General features: G+C 42.7%; 3 protein-coding genes across 4 annotated transcripts; 2 read left to right on the forward strand and 1 right to left on the reverse strand.

The window, feature by feature from the left end:
• Positions 1–2,250: 2,250 nt before the first annotated feature.
• Positions 2,251–17,322, forward strand: LOC121605046 (ceramide synthase 2-like). Of its 2 annotated transcripts, none has more exons than XM_041934780.1 (11): positions 2,251–2,315; positions 3,601–3,777; positions 7,371–7,488; positions 9,631–9,749; positions 10,091–10,148; positions 10,283–10,333; positions 11,771–11,863; positions 12,629–12,757; positions 14,070–14,176; positions 15,068–15,224; positions 15,306–17,322. In XM_041934780.1, exons 2-11 carry the CDS (start codon positions 3,602–3,604, stop codon positions 15,510–15,512), a joined length of 1,215 nt encoding a protein of 404 aa, XP_041790714.1. In that variant the 5' UTR covers positions 2,251–2,315; position 3,601; the 3' UTR covers positions 15,513–17,322. The 2 variants fall into 2 exon arrangements, with proteins under 2 accessions (XP_041790714.1, XP_041790715.1); XM_041934781.1 differs by lacking the exon at positions 2,251–2,315 and adding an exon at positions 2,457–2,478.
• Positions 17,323–17,412: 90 nt separating this feature from the next.
• On the reverse strand, positions 17,413–19,442 carry LOC121606016 (kelch-like protein 23). Its single transcript, XM_041936175.1, has 3 exons — positions 18,467–19,442; positions 17,851–18,262; positions 17,413–17,719 (listed from the first exon to the last, which is right to left on the reverse strand). Exons 1-3 carry the CDS (start codon positions 19,440–19,442, stop codon positions 17,413–17,415), a joined length of 1,695 nt encoding a protein of 564 aa, XP_041792109.1.
• Positions 19,443–19,779: 337 nt separating this feature from the next.
• lsm7 (LSM7 homolog, U6 small nuclear RNA and mRNA degradation associated) lies at positions 19,780–21,872 on the forward strand. Its single transcript, XM_041935437.1, has 4 exons — positions 19,780–19,806; positions 20,073–20,163; positions 20,278–20,349; positions 21,370–21,872. The coding sequence occupies exons 1-4, from the start codon at positions 19,801–19,803 to the stop codon at positions 21,510–21,512; spliced, it is 312 nt and encodes a 103-aa protein (XP_041791371.1). The 5' UTR covers positions 19,780–19,800; the 3' UTR covers positions 21,513–21,872.
• The last annotated feature ends 532 nt before the right edge of the window (positions 21,873–22,404 follow it).

The following is a 22,404-nucleotide window of genomic DNA, read 5'->3' on the forward strand; positions in this document are numbered from 1 at the left end:
ACTGTGTTTATGTGAGCATACAGGAACAGGGTCTGCCTACAGATATGAGGACATAGCTACAGGCTGACCCTGGCCCCTGCAAAATTATAGCATGTGATCCACTTCTTGCAGGATCCGTCACACATATCTCAAGAATTCCACAGCCGCAGACAGAAAAATCTCTTCATCTCTCCATCAAGGCTGCCTCGTCAGTCACATGTTCTGTCTGCATCATGAACAAGTCCTGCAAACTAAACAACATACTTATGACAAAAAAAAGGAAGACATATGCAGGTGAGGCCGGCATTCTTATACTAAACAAATGGCACCTGTGAGCGCAGGTGAAGCTATCTATTCTGCGGAGCGCTACACCGATGTTTGAATTTACTGTCTGGCACCTTCAAAGCAGTCTTTGTCCTCTAGGCTCTACGTATAGTAGCACATTTGGCAGAAACATAGCTGTCAGTCATTGTCTGTGCAGAAGTGAAATGGGACTTTAACCTCCAGAAGGTGCGATGCCTGGAATAAAACCTCCCACTTCTCATCTGGATTACACAAAGAGGTCAAATGCTATGTGACACTCCTACATATGACACCAGTAACCTAGGACCATACCTGAAAATGTTCATTTCTCGAATGTCCACTACATGTCTGCCTGAAAACTTCATATCAAGGTTTTGTAGAGAAACAATAGCTGGGTGTACATTTCCTTCAGAAGCCTTTCCCTCTGTATGAACTATTAGAGTATGACTGGTATGAAAGGCAGCGTCATGTGAGTGCAGCTCTAAATCTTATCAGCTCTCTTAACGTGACCGTTGATTGATAAATGGTATCAGTGACAGGAAGCATTTCCATACTGCATTTCTTTCTCTGCCAGCTTTAGTGTAGTTTCCTGAACCCACCCCATGCACTGAAAACGTGTTTCCTCTCTCTTCTATAACAAACTGTAACATTACTTGTTACTGTCTCACAAGTCTTACAGCTAAATGAGCTCTCTGACAGAATATTTAAAACAAAATGAAGTTCCCCAGGTTGCTTCCCAATATTTTCTTCTCTGTTGTGCCTGTACCAGCTCTGCAAATGTGACTGTCTACATCATTTGGTGCACTACAGTCAGGGGATGCTACAAAGAGATCATCGATGAAAGCGCTGCCTGCTTGTCACTCAATGTCTCTGTTCATTTCTCTCTGCTCACCTTGGGAAGTAGAACAAGAGGAAAGTAGGACAAAATTCAGGCTCCTGCTGAGGCTTTCTCCAGAATTTTCCAAGGCTCATTACTGACACCAAAATATACTTAAAAGAAAAGAAAAAACAAACTAATTTATTTAGCCGTAGATGCTCAGCTCCTGCTTCAGCAGAGTTGGTGATTCACTGAACACTGCGAGGCCCTGTTTTCCTCAAAGATACTGAAAAATCCTTCACTTGTTTTGCAAAGCAGGTAAACTTTTAAACACATTTTTGAGGGTTAAATGCAGATCAAAGTGAGAAAAAAGCTAAAACAAACGAAACTGCAGCAAGCCAAAGGGAATGAAACATCCACACTGATTTGCTTTTTGAGAGGGTGTCCTGCCCCAAAAAGTGATCGTTTGCCAAAAACTGATTCTATCACGTCTGCAGCTGCTTTTATCTGGATCAATCAGTCCTTACGTGCAAATAACTCGATGTCCCAGGTAATAGCAAAGGCATGTGTCTGTGAAACCTTTCTGGAACTGAATGATCATAACTGTGGCCAAAGAAGTGTTTGCATTTTATGGCAAGACACATGATTACAAGCAATACTACACTGTTGTTTCCTGTGTTTATAAGAGTAATGTCCTTGTTTAGGCCTACATATGGAAACTAGACTGTATTTAACATGATTTATAGATGTGTTATCTAGAAAAATAAAGAGATAATTTTTTTCTAACTATCGTAATGGCTCTTATTATGTTGTTAGTTTGTTGCATTATTTAATTTTCATTCTTTTACCTGCTTAGATTGTAACCAATCCAAACATTTTTCCAATTAAAAATCTTTCAAACTGATCACTTTTTGGCTTAAGATCACTCTTGGGTGTTGCCACATTTGTAAACCTCTTACATACAGACAGCATGCTGTAAAACATGATGACAGGCTCATACAACACGCTCTGCTAAGGCATGACGAACGCTCGCTTATCTCATGCTGGGTGACAGAAAACCCAATGGGATGTTGATGATGATGATGATGATGATGATAGCGCGTGCCTCTCTCCGCCCTCAGCAGGAGCATTTTGCGTCAAACGCGCTCCACCTCCTCCTCCTCCTCTCCCATTTGCAGCTGTACGCTTCTCATCTCCGTCACAGGAGCGCGGACAGGTAACCGCAATGTCGCATTTCTGTTCTGTTACAGAGCAAAAATTAGGCCCTTTTCACGTTTTGGGGGAGGTTTTGGGGGGCATTTAGGATGGATCCATGTGGAGAAGTAGTGTGTGTATTGATGGGGCTGTGCAGCTCGAGGCTGTTCGGCTGGGTGTGAGAGGTGGGCTTCCTTCCTGTGGCTGCCGGACTGGCGGTATTGTTATTGATAGTCTGTATGCTGCGTGTGTGTAGCGCACAGCCTGGTTTATTTAGGACCTTTAGGAAAAAGGTGTGTGTTGTGTTTCTGGTCTGGTTCCTCGCTGTCATGCGCAGCCTGGTCTATTTTCTCTTGCCAGCGGGCTGCCTGGAGGCTGTAACACGCGCGATCACGCTGCGCCGCTCATCGATACCAATACCGATCAATGTGGCGCTGTAGGAAGCGCCTTTTGAGCTCAGATCGATCAGCTTCGAGCATGCGCTTTCATAACCGCAGGAAGTGGAGTGTGTCTGGGTCCGTGTATGTGTGTATGTTTATGGATGTGTTTGCGTGCGCGTGGGTGCGTGCGTGCGTGCATGCGTGTGCGGTTTTGATAGAGAGCGCTTCATCAAGGCTGCCTTGTTCAGGTTTTGCTGGACTGCATGCAGAGACTCATGCTTGACTGGGTTTGTTTGTTTGTTTATATGTTTGTTTTGGCCGGTGTATGTTGTTCTGTCCTATTTTTTAATGTGCTGTTGTTTCTTCTTGTTTCCTGGTCAAATCAAACTGTGTGTGGGAATGATGATAAATAAATGATTAATCGATTAGGCAGCTGTTAGTGTGATCAATTACTTGTTCCTGTCATTTTTAAGCACACATGCCAACACCTTCTCTGTTTCAGCTTCTCTAATGTGATGCTGCTGTGACGTCGTATGTAAACTGAACATCTTTGGGTTTTGTGCTGTTGCTTGGATACAAGGAGGAAGACCTCATTTAGACTCTGAAACTAATTTAAATCTCATTTTCAGATTTTTAATCGAGAGCAGCAATGAATCAATTAAGATCAAGAGATCAAGAAAATAATGTGCAGATCAATCAGTGATGAAATGAATCACGAGTGGCACCCTGGTGTAGTTCATTCAGATCAAGCATGAACGTGCAAAACGCTGCTTTGCTCCCTCTGTGTGTCCTTTAATGTCTTATCTTGAGGGTCTCAGCTGCTGTGTGGCATAAATATGAATAAGGCATGAATGTTTTAACAGGTCAGGCTTGGGAGCCCGGCAGACACTCACATGAAACACTGTTCTCGCCCTCTCCTCCCCTCAGGATGGAGGCCCTGTTAAACGAGTGGCTATGGCAGGAGGTGTACTGGCTTCCTCCTGGAATCCTCTGGCAGGACCTAGAAATGAAGGAGGGTGGGGGCCGCTTTCCTCTACCCAGGGATCTTATCTACACCCTGCCGCTGGCCTTTGCCTTCATCGCCCTCAGATATGTCTTCGAGAGGTGAGGCACACCTGGACACAGCTGGACCACGAAAGCACAGATGCAACATCCTCTTTTTCATTGTTGTTGCTTGACTCACTGGAGCAGTAGTAAGTTTATTTATGGTGGACCTACGAAAGCGTGATTGTGAGCTGTTTGAGTCTGTCGCCAGGTGAAAGCAAATGTTTAAACACATTGTGTGAATCTGATTTACTCTTGCATTGGCCGTGCTGGCTGGATGACTGGCTGCTTTGCTGCCTGCTGGGCTGCGTGTGTGGCTTCTTTGCCCGTCATTAGCGCTCCCTGTGAAAGGAGGGTATAGATCAGACGTGCAGAGGGAGGCAGGCATCATGAGTAGACAGTTTTTAACTGCTGACTGTGTGAAAGCCCGCTCTCCTCCCAGAGGGACTGAGTTCAGCCATACAGAACGTGATGTACATGTTGGAGGAAATACAGCAGTGATGGGGTTGGTGGTTACTTACTAATGTTCAGTGCTGCTGATTCACAGTATAAATTACTAAAGATGCTAACAGCCTCTGTAGAGATATACCAAGCAGTGCGTGCTCAGATGGGAAAACTTTAATGTAAATCCTCTGTAGGGCTTATTATGATAATCCTGCTGAAGCATCAAGAGACTTAAAAGGGTCAAAACAACTCTGTGGTCAAAAGGGAGTTGAATCTTTTCATCAGTATGACATAATTACAGCAGGCAACCAGAGGTGGATGTTAGTCCTCTTTTTGAAGCACTTAACAGAATTTAAAGTCCACATAAAACAGCATTTTGCTCCCATACTGTAACGTATGTCCAAGTGAAGTGGGGTAAGTGCGTTGGGAGGAATTTGATATGAAAGTTGAAAAGTGGGCATGTCATAACAAACATGGAGAACTACAGTGATTGGATGGATGCTAGTCTCCATCCAATCATAAAGGACCACACACCTCTTTCAGCACCTTCATGACCGCCATTACCGAACGCAGGCAGACTTAGCCCTCCTCCATCCCACGGAAGACACAGGAAGACACGCCTGCGCATGAATCAGTCTGAGCTCTGTGCCACTAAAAGATGAGTGAGTGACGGGTGGATGTCATGGCATTACTGGTTGAAATAGTTTGGTTCAAACCTGCACGTGCACATGTTATATTTGTTTCGCAGGAAGAAAACAAACAGAGCAAAATGTCTTTTTTTGCCACATGTTGTTGAATGTGCCAAAATGTTGTTGCAGAATATGACAGGAGATGTGATTTCATCTCTACTATAAGGCTATATTTACATTAGAGTGTGATTAATTGAGTTCATCCACAGAAAGTTAAACTGCAACTATTTTGATAATCAATTCATTTAAAGTCATTTTTTAAGCAAAAATGACTAAAATGTAAGCACTTGCAGCGTACACTATAGTAAATCTAATATTATTGGGTTTTGGACTGGTGAAACAAAACCTAATAACTTGAAGTAATAGCTAGTTGCAGCCATAACTTCCATCACAGTGCACATGTCAGGATGCTTTCTATGGCTTCTCTGTAAAAGTTATCAAGAACTTGGCACCCTGACGCCAACCCCTGCTGTGCTTGCTTGCATGAGGCAATACGTCTCAAACCATGTTGTTACACCACATAAACTTCTGACAATTTTACTTTACCTCATCAGTGAGTATGCTTTTTTCAAAGTGGTGTTTTTTTTCACAGAAATTTGGAAACAAATGCAGCGTATCCTATGTTGCTGGTAGCTGCTGGACCCTGAGAAAGACAGAATAAGATCCGGTTGCCTTTGCAACAGCCGTGCTAACAACAATACCACTTAGAAACGTGAGGGGCATTGAGCAGTATGTTCTTCTCTGTGCAGCACCCTGCACAATTGTTGGTTTCCTCCCAATATGTAAATGGGTTGTATTAGTAATATATAGCCCTTTTCTAGTCTGCCGACCACTCTTTACAACCATGCTACCATTCACACAGCATCGGGAGCAACTTGGGGTTCAGTATCGTGCCCAAGGATACTTCGAAACGTAGACTGCCGTGGCCGGCGATCGAACCACCAACCTTCTGATCAGTGGACAACCGCTCCACCTCCTGACAGCCACAGTTGCCCTCCTGTATGAATTCTCATCGTTGTTTGAAATCCAGCCGATGAGGGAGGTGCCTTCCACCAACTTCACAGCAGAGTTTTCCCCAGAGCCTCTTTCACACATAGTTCAATTTGGCCCAATAACTAGAACTTATAAACACAAGCCCTACCAGCCAGATGGTGGCGCTGTGATTGAGGCCCAAAAAACAGAATATTGGAAAGGCCTGTCCGTCACACAGTGAGTCAGATTGCCTTGAAACTTCCATTTCAATAAGCTCTACAAAAAAGCCTCTTGGGTCATAAAAGTCCTTTACTCATTTGCATAGTGTTAAAACCAGTAAGTGAAATATTCATCACAAATATCTTCAAGGTCAGTTATATCGTAGGTATTATCACCCAGTTATATGACATTAGATGTGGGAAATTATTAATTAATGGAACGTTTCGTTTGTATGTCGTTTCTGGAGCTGCTTTCCCACCTCTTAGCTCATAATGTTGCGGTTTTGTTTTGGCAGTTCATGCTTAACAGCTTCACAGTCAACTTGCCTGTACACTTAACTAGTTTTGCTGGTAGCAGGACGGGATCTGAGATGCTGCACTGACGTGTGATGAATGAACAGATAGGAGGCTTGTTTTCACATGCTTTCGTTATCGGCTACTGAATTACCTGTCCTGAAGTTGAGCAACTGCGTGAGCTTCCTTGACATGTAAGATTAGTACAACTGTTTGTCTTTTTGTTTGTACCTTCGTCAGAAATGTACTCGCAGAATTGTAACGTTAGATGTAATAGTAGCAGAGGAGGGGTCAGTGAATAGTGTCATACTGTAGCTGAGTACCAGCGTGCACCTGTGTGTGTTAGCGGTGGACAATTAAGTATTTAGGAGTTGTTTATGTCTGAGGAGCGGTCAGTCAGCTGGAAGGTGAAAAGGTGTGTCTTTATTTGATTACCCCGGCCCACAGCTGTTTCCTCTATTGTGTGTGTGTGTGTGTGTGTCAGACGGTCCTGTAACCAGAGACCATGTTTGTCTCTCAGTGTAAAGCTGTCCTGACCTTCTCATCCTCTCTGATCTCTCCCTCCCTGCCCACTTCAGGATGATTATCTCTGAGCTAGAGTTACACACATGTGATTATGCACGTGCACGTACACACACACACACTTATCGAAACATCTCTCCGGTGCTTACACACTCACGTTGTCATTATTCTTCTCTGTCGCTCTCTCTGTCTCCGTCACTCTGTAGCACGCACACACATGCAGATCAGGTGTCTCTTGATGCCATATCAGCTAATGACAAAGACAGTCTAGCCAAATGTCACAATACACCCACGGGAGCGGCTGTGCATGCTGTCAGGAGCAGCACAATGAGCGATCCTGTTGCCATTTCTCTGTCCTGTACAGTGGTAGGATCACGTTGGACAGATATTGATGTCATCTCACATTAATCCCTCTGGAATTATACAGTAATCCAGTTTGTTGTGCTGTCAGGATTGAAGTTGATGGTAAAAAAAAAAAAAAAAGCAATTTATCTCCTGTTCTCTGTCCTCTCAGGCTCATCGCTGTCCCTTTAAGCAAACGTTTAGGTGTGAAGGACCGGATTCGGATTCGAGCCGCTTCCGTCCCGAAGCTGGAGACCTTCTACAAGCAGAACAGTCGGCAACCATCGCAAGTTTGTATTCCTGCTCTGCCTCCCATGTTTTGGACAGAAAATCTCTCATCTCTAACTGATCATTTCCTATTCTTATTTGAGTTTACATTTTCAGTTTGGTTAACAGGTGTCCTCTCATGTTCATCCGAGTAGCCTCTTCAATTATTACCCTGCGCTCACAGCAATAAGCTTTACGAGCAGCAGCTTTTTTTTGCCCTGCGTTTCACCTCGCAGGTGTCATACAGGCTGCCCTAGACTTGTTGTGGCTGTATACAGCCTGAGAGGAGGACCTGCACACTAAGGGCTGAGACTACCACAACACTAAACATTTAACCAGTATTTTTTTTTCCTCCCAAAAAAGATGCTAGAACTGAACATAAATCAAAGATAGATTTATCTGTTTATTGATTTGACAAAAACATGCATGAGTTTTTTTCATCTCTAGTCCCTGGACAGATGTTAAAAAATCATTCTAAAAACTGAAAATAATATTTTTAATTAAAAAGTTATTGAAATAGTTTGAAGAATGCAGATAATAATAACAAAAAAGAGAGGAGAATGTTAATGTTAGTAATAAAACACCATACAGGACCCCTTTATACTAAATGTGACTGTAAGTAGTTTTATTGCACTAATAATACATCAGTTGATAGCCAGTGTTATATTAATGTATTATTATTATTTATAGATTAACATAAATGTATTTTTATTCATCCTTGATATTACACTCCTGCAACCACACCTACACACCTGGGTACAGCAGGAGGAGATAAAAATGTGTCTGGAAGGAGTTCTTCATGTTAAAATAGCGCATGTGTCTGCAGATAAAGCCGTTCAACGCTGCACAGTAGATGCAAAACTCAGTGGAAGTTGTCAGCGTCCCACTCCGAATGCTTTTATGTGTCTGTGAGGTAGTCACGAACGGAGAAGGACAATGCGTGACCTGCTAATGCAAACCTGCAGAGGTTTGCATACATTTGCAAAGTGAAATGCAGAAAATGAAAAGATAGATGTGAAGTAGTACTAGCACAGTTTCACATGTGTTGCTAGTGTATGTGTGTGGAGTTCGTCTTCCATGAGGCGCATGGTTTGACAGTTTTATTTATTATTGTCTCAGAACAAGGAAGCGATAAAAAAAATAAAACGGAAATTCCCAGACAGACACGTAATCCATGATTCACACTGAAGTGGTTGATGTTCTACAGAGGTGCAATGATTAGTCATGATAGAGGAAATTTAAATGCTCTGATTCATGTGTGAGAAACCGTTGCTTCCTCGAAACAGCTCTGCCATCATTCTGCTGTCTGTCCTCCTCAGTTGTCGTTGTCGACTTTTATTGCCACATTTCCTTTTGTTGAGCTACTAATCAGAAACGTTAATTTACTTTTGCATTTAAAAATAGCTAATCAATAATGCAGTTACCGCGCAATCACAACTGTTCCCACGTGAGTTTTAAATCTTTTTCCTCAACCAGTGAACAGGTGCAGGCAAGTTACAGAGAGGTTCAGGTTCACATGGAAATTCTCCACCCTCCTGGTTTCATTTGGCGTCGTGTCATCGATGTTCCTGTGCAGACAAGCAGTGCTCTACACCTGTCAGATATGTCATGACATGACTTGGCATATTAAATGAAAATGCAGCGCTGGTCTGTGTTGCTTGTGTGTGTATGGTCATGTGCATGTGTGTAAATATTCTGTTTTATCTGTCTGCCCTGACTTATTTGCAAATCATGTATTTCCATGTGGCCTGGACTAGCAGCAGCGGCACCAGCCAGATTCCTTTGTTGTTCTGCCATGTAAATACCAGGCCGCAGACGCTTGGCAGGAGGGAGAAAAGAAGTATGATGTTAATTTGTAAGATGCACAATGCAGTCAGGGGGAATTTTTTGTCCTTTAAACAACACGAGTAGAGTTTCTCCAAGCATAAGATCCCTTTCAAAAAGCACCACCCAGTGTAAGATATCAGGACGCAAGAAGAGAGAGCAGGGAATATCAGAGAAACAGTGCTCTTGTTACACACCCATTAGTGCAAAGTAAATGGTTGGATTATCCACATTTATCATTAAAGGGGTCCTCCATTTTGGCAGGCTAAATATGCAGCTTGCATGATCTGCATTGGCCTGTAATGAAGCAGTAACACATATTTGTGTTTGTGTGCACTCAGAGTGAGGTGGTGAGCTTGGGGAAGCAGTGCGGACTCTCCCAGAGAAAGATCCAGACCTGGTTCAGACACAGGAGGAACCAGGACCGACCAAGCAACACCAAAAAGTTCTGCGAGGCCTCGTGAGTCTTTAACTTTCTCAAGCACAGTGCATCTGTGCGCAGGAAGCCATAAATGGATGTATTCAAAGTGTCAAATGAACAGCAGCGACTTTACTGATGTCATGTCACACTCCGGTAAAGTTTGCTGCATCGGTCACCGTCAACTTGCTCATCCTGGTGCCGATTTGACCTGATCACGTCAGTCAAATTCAGCACGCTGGAATGACTCCTTTCATATTCATGTGAATGCACAGTACTGCTCTACAACATCCCATCAACTTGTTCCTGATAAAAACTAATTCGCTAATTGAATTTATACTGTAGCCACTAACAAATGTCGGTGTTTATTTCTATCCGTGCAGCTGGCGCTTTGTCTTCTACCTCATAGCGTTCACTGCAGGGCTCGGCTCTTTAATTAATGTAAGTCTGTTAGACACTTTTGTTTCTTTTAAGAGATAAGCATGCCTCCATTACAGATACAATGTGCAGGAATAGCAATGGGACTAAAGCTTGTATCGCGTGAAGACTCTGCTGATGACTGTTTGATCTTCCAGACTCCGTGGTTCTGGGATTACAGCGAGTGTTGGAGGGGTTATCCCAAACAGGTGAGCCGGAAACCTCATGGTGCTACAAACTGTCAAACATTATCACAACATGTCAGGCAGTATTTCAAGGAAGCAACGCTGCCTCGTAATCCAGGTGACTTCATGCCAGAAAGAACTCTCAAATATTTGAAACGCTTCTACTTCTATTGATGTCTTTTAATTTAGACACAGTGCAACAGAATTGTTTCAGATCACTATACAAATTAGTGCTGAAATAATCAATAGATTAACTGACTACCTGAAAGTTAATCAAGAGTTTTGAAAATTGATTAATTGGTCAACCAAACATTCGCTTGTTTCACCTCTCAAATGTGAGGTTTTGCTTCTCTTCTCCACTTTATGTGAACATGTTTGGCTTTAAACTGTTGGCCAGACAAAACAAGACATTTGAAAGCATCACGAACACAGCTGGAACACACACCAACAGACTTAAAAGAAAGGAGAGTAGAAAAAACAATAGCCGGGAGTGACCCAGCAAGACAAAGTCTTTAGTCTGTGCTGAAGGATTTAGCCGCAGATGATTTGGTGGTTTTGACAGAGCACTCCACCCACCCACTAACTTTCATCTCCGTTCCTTCACTTCCTTTACTGTTGGCCTGGATGCTTTTGTGTTTCCAGATTTTTTTCCTTTTGCCCACAGTTTTAGTTTGAAAAGCTAATATCTGTGGCGTGCTTGCTGACAGTTAGCTCTGCCTGCAGGTCGGCATTCCTCCGGCGGAGACGGCTCTTCCTCGCGGGGTCACGGCCTCGAACAGAAAACACTTGAAAAAATGCAGAGCTCTCCGTATCTGCGCTTTGACTGATTACAGCTCCTGCAGGCAACGCTGACCTTTTTTCCTTCTCTGAGGTCTCGCGGCCTCCGACGGGGATTGTGTATTTAATGCCTCAGTCAACTTCCGATCATTGTGGCACTGCAGACTTTGAATGCTGCGTGTTCGGCAAGAGGTGTAATTGATTTGGGATAGCACGCCACCACTTTCTTTCGTGGTTAATACTTCCTTCCTTTGAAAGCAGTTTGACTGTGTTGTTTTTATACAGAATGATCCTCATTGGAACGTGACAGAGCTCTTATTTGACCATGAAGAGCTTTGGAGACACTGACTAACCACTAGACTAGACGCACGCACACCAACCAGACAGGGAAAAGCTGTAAATGCTCTGTGGTGTGGAGTCCTGCGTAGTGTTAGGACAAAGGTGCCAACGAGACCCCCAAAACCCCACCAATCTTCAGATCTGTCTCAACACATGCATGCAGGTGGACCATCATCACTCTGCAATATCAGTTCATTCAAATCCTTTCAGCGTCAGCATCCGTGTTCAGTGTGTTTTCCCGAGGCTTCACAGATAAGCAGGATTATGGAGATGCTTCAGTTGCAGTTACGCACCGCCGAGTGTAAACACCGACTCACCCTTTTCTCTCATCCCCTCGTTCTGCAGCCGGTGGCCGAAGCTCATCGCTGGTATTACATCTTGGAAATGGGCTTCTATGTGTCGCTGCTTCTGTGTGTCTCAGTGGATGTCAAGCGAAAAGTGAGTCTGGGCCACACACACACACACACACAAACTCACAGCCACATCCTGTTGGTTTTCAGATGGTTTCCTGTGCATTTCCTCTCATTTTTGCGCCTGAGAGATTTGAACTTTTAGTCAACATGATGACTTTTTTGCGCAGTGTAATCCAAATGTTGTTTTTCTCTTGCGAGATTATGTTTAATACGGATTATGCTCTGGATTATCTGATATTACATCATAACTTAGTGTGCTTTGCTCTCATTTTGGAACTGAGCATTGCAGAATGTGAAATCTTTAGTAAGCGATTAGCACACACTATAAAATTCACTGAAATAAACACAGAAGAAGAAATTTGCTCCACAGCTATCCAGAGGAACTCAGCAAACATTTAAATGTCATGAAACTCCTCAGTTAGACTTTTTTGTAGTGCTAAACTGCTTCATATATAAAAATTATTGTAACTAATCAGTGTAATTCCTCTATTTTTCATGTTATTGTGCTTTGAGGAAACCATTTGAGATGCTTGCTGCTGCAGCTTTCTTTGCAAATGTGAGAGAGAAATTCTGTGAGGAAAAATTCACCAGAGGCTCCAAGCTGATCGAACATATTTGAGCTTCAAACACAACAGCAAATTACTCCAGACATGGTGTAAATCTGGCATCCCAGTGCTTGGACACAACTGATGAACAGAGCCACAGACGGAGAGCTGCTTAACTCTCGGTTACGCTGCCGTGCGTCCTCCTCATACTGTGTGGTCTCTGTGTGCTCGTGTGTGTGTTCCAGGATTTCAAGGAGCAGGTGATTCATCACATCGCCACCATATTCCTCATCGGTTTCTCCTACTGTGCCAACTTTGTGAGGGTTGGCACTCTGGTGATGCTGGTGCACGACTCCTCTGACTTCCTCCTGGAGGTAAAAACAACCACATTCCAGTTTCCCAGTGAAGAAGGCCATCTGGGTTGCTTTTAGATGGAGAAAAAAGAAGGAGGAAATACAAACTGTGCCGTTCAAATGTATTGAAAGATGATTGAATTTTGCCTGCTTGCATGTTTTGAAAAGCCAAAAACATTGCTTAAAGGTCAAAGGGAACTTGACTTGAATGCTGTCTTTGTGTATTAATTGCGGAAGTTTTCCCGTCCTCAACACAGTCTAACCCTGCGTCCGGTCTGAACTGAGCTGTGCACAGAAAAGCATTATGGTCAATGGTAAAAATAAAAACACCCTTTGTGGCTGTAAAATGATTACCTGCAGGATCGTCAGCGACACAGTGGGTCCATTGTCCTTGGTTTTATGAGGCTGGTGTTCCTGGGTGTAACATTTCACTGATAACATCTGAAAATCAAGACTGTCACTGTCATCTCAGAGATGAGGAAATATGCAGAGCTAGTCATGTGACCTCAGGCGTGACTGGCCGTCATCTGGCACATAAAGGAACAATGATATTCAGCCACTATAACTATGCTCTGTATAACTAGGTGTGTGTATCTGAGTGGGGGAACTGTTAACCCTGTTATATTTAATAATTTCAGCTCTTTTTAGAATATGATGGGGATCCATTTTGGAGCAAAGGTTGTTGGTTTTTAGACTCTGTCTAGTATTTTAACTTAAAGGATGACTATAGGGAGCATTTGAAGTATTGGAAGGTTTAAGCTGTTCTTGTTTTAAATTTGAAAATTATACTGATTTAGTGAATGTGCAGTGAAACTACGGATGTTGAAACTAGGTCTGAACGATATGCAAAAACAGATTGCAAATATGCTTGAGAGATATTATGCTTGCAATCTGAGTCATGATTTTAGTGGGAGTGGTAATTTTTGCATTTCATTTTTCACTGATAAATATATAAAAAATGATGATGATGTGATTTTTTTTCTCTTGGGTCTGTACCAAACAAGAATGTGCATATGATTTATAGGCCAGAGTCATCTCTGTAGCACCACAGGGCTTCATTTATAATGGTATGTTGTGACACATTTTGAATATTGCACATTTGGTAATTTTTGATTAATTGTTCAGCTCTGGTTACAACAGTTCAATGTTAATTAAATGTTTTCAGGGTAGATAATGGAGACTATCTGCAGTCAGCCCTGAACCTCTCATTGAAACTGTCTGCAAAAAGCAGAGGATTATTTGAAGAGATTAATCACAGAAGTACGCTGTGAAAGTCTCTTTTTTGCGGTTATTGATAACTAACTAACTAACAGGCATTTTTTTCTTCTGAAAGTCTGCCAAGATGTTTCACTACAGTGGCTGGAGGAGGACTTGTGACTCGCTGTTTGTTGTCTTCGCTCTGGTCTTCCTGGTGACGAGGCTAGTGGTGTTACCTGCCAGGTAAAACGTTGTGTTTTCTCCTAGTTTTGCAATGAAACTGTGTTGCCAGATGTTAAAATTTACCAAATACGAATGCATGCCATTGCACATAGCCTCAAACTCACCAGGTTTCCATGCAGCGGTCATTTGGTTTGCGGGTCTGGTTGCTAATACAACAAGTCAGATTTCCTGCAGATTTTTATATTGCATCACACACTCCGCCACCTTTTGAATGTTGTTTTTGTAGCCCCTTCAGTGTGTACTAATGTTTTGCTCGAGCTGTAGAGGATATGCTCCGTTGTTCTGGAGCACCCGACTGCGTCCATGTTGTATCGTATTTCCTCATGCATCTTTTCCCTTCTCTCTCTCTCCCACCAACCTGACATCAATGGTTACTTAGCTGAGAGCAGCAGGTTTTTCTGTCTCTGGCAAAGTGCAGAGAAATAGTACTTGAGTGGCTTGAAATGCTCTAAACCAGTGGTGCCCAGCCTTTTCCCTTTAAGGACCCTTTTCTATCACTGAACCCTGACTAAGTGGCATATTTTATGGATGTTTCATATTATGTTCAATGTGTAACAATAACAGAACAGAACAACTGATAAACTGTACAATTAACTCAAATAGGGAACAGTAAATGGTTTAACTGCACATTTTTTCTGATGCAGGAATAAGCTGTGTAGCAAATGATAATTTCATTCAGTTTTTTTTCACAGAAACAAATGAAATGCTAAGATACAGGCCTAGTGTGTATTGTTTTTTAAAGAGGTTTTCTCACACCTCTTAAAATCAAGGCCTCCATGAAACTTTGGCGACCCCTAGTGGAAGTTGAGAAAACCAGTGATCTAAACCTTTCATGAGTTGGTGTTGAAGTGATACAAAAACTGACTGTGTCTCATTGTGTTTATTTCCCAGAGTACTGCACACAACCCTGGTGACATCTCTTAATTTCTTTGAGCCCTTCTTTGGTTATTATTTCTTCAACTTGCTGCTGTTAGTGCTGCAAGCTCTGCACGTGTTCTGGGCGTATCTCATCCTGCGAATGGTCTACAAGTTTGTGTTCCTGGGCAAGGTGAGCGGAGTGCAAATGAAAAGGGAAGGACAACGAGTAGCAAAAAAAAATGTTTTATTCAATTTATATTTTTCTGCACAGGTGGAGCGAGACGAACGGAGCGATGAGGAGAGTGAGGTGGATGATGAGGAGGAAGAGGAGGAGCCTGAGGAAGAAGGGGACGAGTGCAGCTGGGAACAAAGAAAGGGTGCAATCAACTCCAAACTGGCATCGCTGGCTAACAACTGTGTTCTGAACAACCTGACCAACCAGAGGAATATAAACAGCAGACTGCCCAAAGCCAGATAGTGTCGACGTCCGCTAAACTACACTGAAAAAAAAGCTTTTTTCCCTTGCGCCTATTGGAGATTAACGAATTTCTGACATATGATACATACATGTGGCTTGTGTACATCAAACACGGTCCATTGATGATTTCAGATCAGGGTAAGTCTGCATCCTGCTCATCTTGAAAAAAAAAGCAAAGAGGCACAGATGATTGTAAATCTGCTCACTCAGTGTGAGATTAGGAAGAAACGCCATCATTACTGTCACCCTCACCACTGCATACTGTAAAAATCTGGCAAATACAAGGACATAAAGAAAGTTCCTGTACAGAAAAAACCAAGTGTTGTTCTTGTAGATTTTGTATTACTGCTGGTTCTTTCACTGTGCTATAATGAGCTGTTTGTAAATACATGAAGATACATGTACCTGGACTGTGTTATAATACATTTATCCTTTCTTTGGTCAACAAGAAAAACTTTTTTTTTTTTTACACAAACTCTTCTAACATGTGGTATAACATCTGTTAAAGAGAACAAACTAAAGTTAGACTTTAATAGAAATTCATTCCCACAGCTTTGGAAACACATACATGGTATGTTTGATTGTACATAGACTAAAAAAAGACATTAAAAACATTGCATATAGTAAATCTGTTGATAAACCAGATTATATATCTATTTTTAATGAATCATTTATTCAACATTTTTACGTTGTTGTAGTCTGTGGGAGAGTATAAAAGACTACTGCAAAAGTCCCTTAGGGATGATAAAGTTATATTTTTCTGTAATAGGGTTTGATTTTGTCAGTTTAGTTTACCATCACTCCTCAGAAAAGATGTGGCGCCCCCTGGTGCAAAGGATGCCTTTACAAAAAACAATGTACTGCTCCTAGAAATATGGATTTAAACTGTGTGCGTGTGTGTGTGTGTCTTTTTCTTTTTCTACTTTGAAAATCATTGTGACAGGCAGCATGATTTCTCGACAAGGTTTTTTTTTTCAGGTTTGCTGTACTCGACTTTAGTTTTGTGCCTTGGCTGCTGTTTTTTTTTTTTTTTTTTTAAACACTATTCTGTGACAAGCACTTGTGTTTTAAGATGTGTGTGTGAAGTAGGATTACCTTTACTGGACAGACACACGGGCCAGGCCTTATTACGACTGGTTTGAATGTTTCGTTTGAAGTGTTGATGAGGCTGATAGTGCCTAGGTGAGCTACGAGAAGTATGCACACAGGTGGGCATTAGTGAAATGTGAGGTATTTTATATAGTGGTGTTGTCTGCTAAGGTCAAATGCTTTATGGCTCAGATGAACTGAAGTCTCTCTGAAATGTAAAGGCTTACTGGTTATTCTAAAAGTTGATGACATGTTTTGATATGACTAGACTGTGCTCTACTACTTTACCAGGAACAGGCTCAAACCCAGTGAAAAACTGCAGCACATTCATGGTCATTGCATACCAACAGCTGGTATTACATTTTTAATATGTTAGTAAGGGCATCTCTTTAAGATAAGTGGTGTCCACGAGATTTTATATTAAAAACAAGTGTGACAAGAGTAGAAGCTAGGTTTTGCCTGACTGTGAAGAGGGACTTAACTGCACTGGGGCCCACACCACAAGGTGGGATTTAGGTTGTAGAGCAATAAAAGGGCTGATCCACTGAAAAACACACCCAAGACCCCCAGCAGGATACTGCTTTTTTTTAAGTAGAAATAGATTTAAAACCATGTTTCCATGAAAGCAACACTTGACTGTTCTCTTATGAGTGCACATTGATACTGTTGATTGTCTGGCCGGTTGAAAAGTTTTAATAAATGACTTCTATTGAATAAACTATCATTGCTGTCTAATTTTAGTTTGTGTTCAGTCAAGCCATTTTTCTAATTCTTTCTAATCTAATATTTCATTCAGTCACATCACATACTGTCACGTGATCATTCTCATGGTGACGCACCCTCTGAGGGGCACCGGGCAGGGGATAGAGTCATCCACTTCAATGCATGTGTCAATGTAAGGGTCCATCAGCACCATGTTTGGGAATGCTTTGTTACTCTTCCTCTCACTGACCAGGTATATCTGGCTGTTGACTGTTGTGCAGCCCGAGAAGAACTTCCTGTCCAGACAATCCTCCTCTTCCAGCACAGTCCACTCATCTGTCTCCACGTCAAAACGCAAAGCTTGGCCTCCAAACAGGTAGAGGGCGCCGTTGAGCTCTGTGGCAACCAGGTCATATCTGTTAAGGGTTTTAAAAAGGGATCAATCACCATATGATTATCCTGTAAATCTAAGGCTGAAAGAAACAGCAGTTTGACAGTGTTGGAAAACACAGCTGAATAGTCAGTGCCTTATTGGAAATTCACTCACCGTGGAAACGGAGAATAGGAGACCACATCCCACTGATCCTCCTTAACCATGTACCTCTGAATTCCACCATACGCCTCCCCGTTTTCATCCAGGCCACAAGCCACATAGACACACAACCCCAGAGTGGCAGTGGCTGCCCTCTCCACAGCCCTAACCATGGGGCTGACCCCCTCCCAACCCTCCTCTGACCCCAGGACTAGCCTTTCTACATCGGCCACAAGCCCTTCATCCATGCTGCCGCCCATGACATACAGGACAGAGTCCAGCCCTATGGAGCAGTGGCTGTGCCTGGACTTCTGCAGGGCCGGCCCTTCCAGCCAGCGCTGGTTCCCACATTCATATATCCTGACCCAGTCCACAGTGAACCACAGCACATCCCGGAAGTAGCCGCCTGTCACAATCACATTGTCTCCTACATAACGAGAGAATCGGAAAATAAAGAAAATGCAGTGTTTGGAAATACATGACAATGTCATACATATGTGGTGTTATTTGATGTATGAATTTACGTCTCAAATGAAGCATAAACACACATTCAGGCCCTCAGTCATCATCAGTTTCATCATCCTCATCGCCATCACCATGAGCATCATGATTGTCAATATTCAGCCTTTACCTACGGCAGCAGCTGCGTACTGTGTGAGGTTCTTCCTCTGCAGAGGTGCGCAGCTCTGCCATCTACCACTGAGTGGGTGAAACTGGTAAAGTGCCTGCTGCTCCTGATCGTGAGGCCCACCCAGGACAAAGAGGGTCTCTCTGGCCCTGGTCCTCCTCATTGATCTGCCCATCGACCAAGATGTTGGGAAATGTTCATTCAGCATGCAGATGAGCTTGGCTCTGGGGTCAGAGCTTTTCATTCTGGTCAAAAGTTCCGTGATAAATGGTAAGGAGAGTGACTCAGGCCTCACCAGCTCAATGAGCTCCAGAAAATGCTCTTCTCGTTTTGGGTCAAATGACACCCAGCGCATTGTGGCCTCCAGGGCTACATCGTCTTTATGAATGGCCAGGTCATCGCTGGCAAGAAGGTCTGCTACGGTCTCCTTAGACAGGAACAGGAAGTCCTCTTCAGCAGCAATAGCAGAGAAGTGCGTGAGCGCCACCTGTCGTGCCGCCTTGTATAGCTGAGTGCAGCCCAGCTGCCAGGCGTAGGCCATCATGCCCAGACAGTTGCTGAGGTGCAGCTCACGCTCCAGGAACTTGCAGCACAGCAGCCTGGCTCGCTCCAGCTGTAAATAGTCTGCAGTCTCAAGGATCCCCAGAACATTTTCTCTGTCCAAAGCTAGGTGAGATGTCCTGCTGTATTCCATTAAAACTCCGAAATGCTGCAGGCCCACACCTTTGATCTCAACTTTCCTTCTGGTGCTCTCTATGCCACAGCCAAAAAACAGAGCCCTGAAGTATGGACTCTGGAGGGCCAGTTGCTGACGGTTGACATAAAAACTCTCTCCTTCTACCCGTAGCGTGGCATCAGGGATTACAGGCTCCGTCACATATGAAGCAGATTCATCCTCCTCAAGTTTGTTTACCTGCTCAGAGAGAACTGTGAATTTAAAGCTTTGAGGCGTAAGGTCACTGTCAGCTCTGCAGGCCATTTCACAAGAAACAGCCACACCAACTGTCTTCTGCACAGTACCTCGTCCTCCTTCTGGTTTACAACACACCAACTGGTGGTATTAATAGATTTCCCCCCTGCCTGACTGCTGGCTAAAGTGTGACAAGGGGAAAAAAAAGGTCAGGTTAAAAAACAGATGCTACATATAACACATGGAGGGCAGAAAGTTATAGTCTATTAAATATAACGGTTTAACAAGTTTCCCTGGTCAATAATTTAATAATAAAATCAACAAACTAATAAACAGCAAACTGATGACGTCGGTTACAGACGCTCGCCGATTTGATTGGTGGAACATGTCTGAGGTCAAAGTTTAACTTCCGTGTCACGCAGCTAACATGGCGGTGAGTTCGTATGGATTTCGCTTTCATTCAAATGTATTTTTGCCTTTGCACCCTTTAAACTGTTTCATGGATATCTGTAGCCATCCGTGGTTTATTCCGAACATGACCCGAGATGTAGAACAGCCATTCGAATGTAACGTGGCGTTTTAGCTTAGATTGGCTAACTTGGCTAGCCAAGCAAAGCTAAACTCAGGCTAAGTCAGTGTTTGTGTGCGGCTAGCTTGCATGTGGCTTAGTTACAAACAATGTCCCTTTGCTCTGTTTAGGATAAAGAAAAGAAGAAAAAAGAGAGCATCTTCGACTTGTCAAAATACATAGACAAGCCGATTCGTGTGAAGTTTCAAGGAGGACGAGAGGGTAGGTGGATATATCCTGACAATAAACTATTGCTAGCAAATTTAGCCGGTCATTAGCGAGTCACTAAATTGATCCGGACGAATGCAAGCTTTACACGGTGTGTTTCCCTCCCAGCAAGCGGTGTCCTGAAAGGTTTTGACCCTCTGCTGAACCTGGTGTTGGACGGTACAATCGAGTATATGAGAGGTGAGTTAAGTGGTTACAAGCTCTCTGCAGCAAATGTATAACAAAATGAGTCAAACTGAGCCGTTATATGCCATTCTCTCTGTGAAAAGTAGTAGAAGTTGATTAAATGCTCCTCTTTATTTCCTATCCATAGAGCAGAATGTCACTTTTAACTGTTATCCACTGAGCCCTATAGAAAGGGTCTCGTTTTATTTCCCAGTGATGGTTGGATTAAGCCTCATACCTCTTTCTAATATTCAAAGCTTCAGTGTTTTCAACGCAGCAAGGACAGTGACATCTGGTGGGTTTTAAAACTTACAGCAGCTGTGAAGGACTGTGGCACCACAACACCTCTCTGATTTTAATTGTTTTAGTCTCATGTCTGCAACAAAAGTCCAACAAGTCTGTGTGTTATTCTAAGGTCTGTAACACCTTTGTTCAGAAGTGCTTCCTTTAAATCGAGCTCTCTAGCTCTCTGTTATAGTGTAATATGCTACAAATAAAATATTAATGTACCTTATTGGTGTGTGTTCAAGGTACTTTTTATATGAGTCGCAACGTGATGTCATTGGAGAATGATATTTATTAGTCGATTACTTTTATTTCATTATTACCTGGTATCAGGTGGAAATATTCTAATATTTAGGATTATGTCTTTATAGATAATCTTCTTATTCCACTTATGTGCATCACGTTAGTTTAGCTTCAAAATTTTCAAAGCTCAAAAAAAAAAGAGCTGTCAAACTGATGAAACGCTTTCTGAGGCACCCGATACATTTGAAGCCTTCTGACATCATTAGTCACTGAAGGAAAGTGAGCTGAACTAAACATGCTGCAGCCTGGCTGAGAGTGAGTTTTGGCTTTTATGGAGGGGCCACTGTAAAGGAAAGGGGTGCGCTGGATTTATAACACAAGACAAGAAGTGAGCATCATTGCGAAATGGAATATAGCACAACGATCGTTTTACCTCGCTTGTCTTGTTTTCAGATTGTTGAAAGGTTCACGTGTGGCTGTAACACTTGTCCGTCCCTGTCTGTCCAGATCCAGATGACCAGCTGAAGCTGACAGAAGACACCAGGCAGCTGGGGCTGGTGGTCTGCAGAGGAACCTCCGTAGTGCTCATCTGTCCTCAGGACGGCATGGAGGCTATACCAAACCCGTTCATACAGCAGCAGGATGGCTAACACACTCTGTCACTCACTGAGTTACAGTCTCTCTCTCACACACACACACACACACACACACCATGCACACACTTGACTATTTTGTCGAGTTTTTTGTTTTAATTTTTAAAAAAACATGACGGTAATAATGCGTAAAACAAAGCAGATTTCTGTTGTTAAGAATCATAAGTTGATCAGCAAAAGGACACTTGAAAGCACTTCACTTTTGTTTATGTCTGTGATGTGCAAGTTCGCAGAGATTTCAGTTGTCAGGATTACACATGTTTAGGAAGTGTTAACAGTTTTCTTTTTATCCAGAAGTCAACTTTTTACGATTCTTTGTTGTTTTTGATAAGAAAATAAACTGAAAACGTATGTTGAGCGTTGTGGGTTTTGTTCTTAATGCACCTTGTGTTGCTGTTTCTTTGTGGATCAGCTGCCTTGAATCATCTGTGCCCTAATTAGCTAATTAGCACTTGCAGTCCTTTTAATAATCACACAGGCTAATAGATTATACCCTATATCTTTTATAACCACTGGCCAACGAGTTTAGACCACTTGACGGACTTTTTAACCCTTTAATGGCTGTAGTCTTTGGACAAACTGCAGGTTTGGCCACAGCTCAGCTTCTTTTTTCACGCAGTAACAGAAGCATTGTGATCTTTGAAAGTGTTTAAAGGCATAAAGGAGTGTGTGTGTGTGAACATAAGCCATTCAAGCCTGTCTGCACACTGACAAAGAGACATCTGTGGTAATAACTGCATTGAGTCAGAGGTGCTTTAAGCCGGGTGGGGGAATAATGTAAGTAGACTGATTTACCTTTGTTAGGATTGTTCCTTTAGGGGGAGGGGTGGCGCGGGGGACTCTATGTTGGCTGTTACTTGAAAAATGGCAAGTAAGCAGATCCAGTTTG

Source organism: Chelmon rostratus, chromosome 4, assembly GCF_017976325.1.
Source record: "Chelmon rostratus isolate fCheRos1 chromosome 4, fCheRos1.pri, whole genome shotgun sequence".
Taxonomy (NCBI): domain Eukaryota; kingdom Metazoa; phylum Chordata; class Actinopteri; order Chaetodontiformes; family Chaetodontidae; genus Chelmon; species Chelmon rostratus.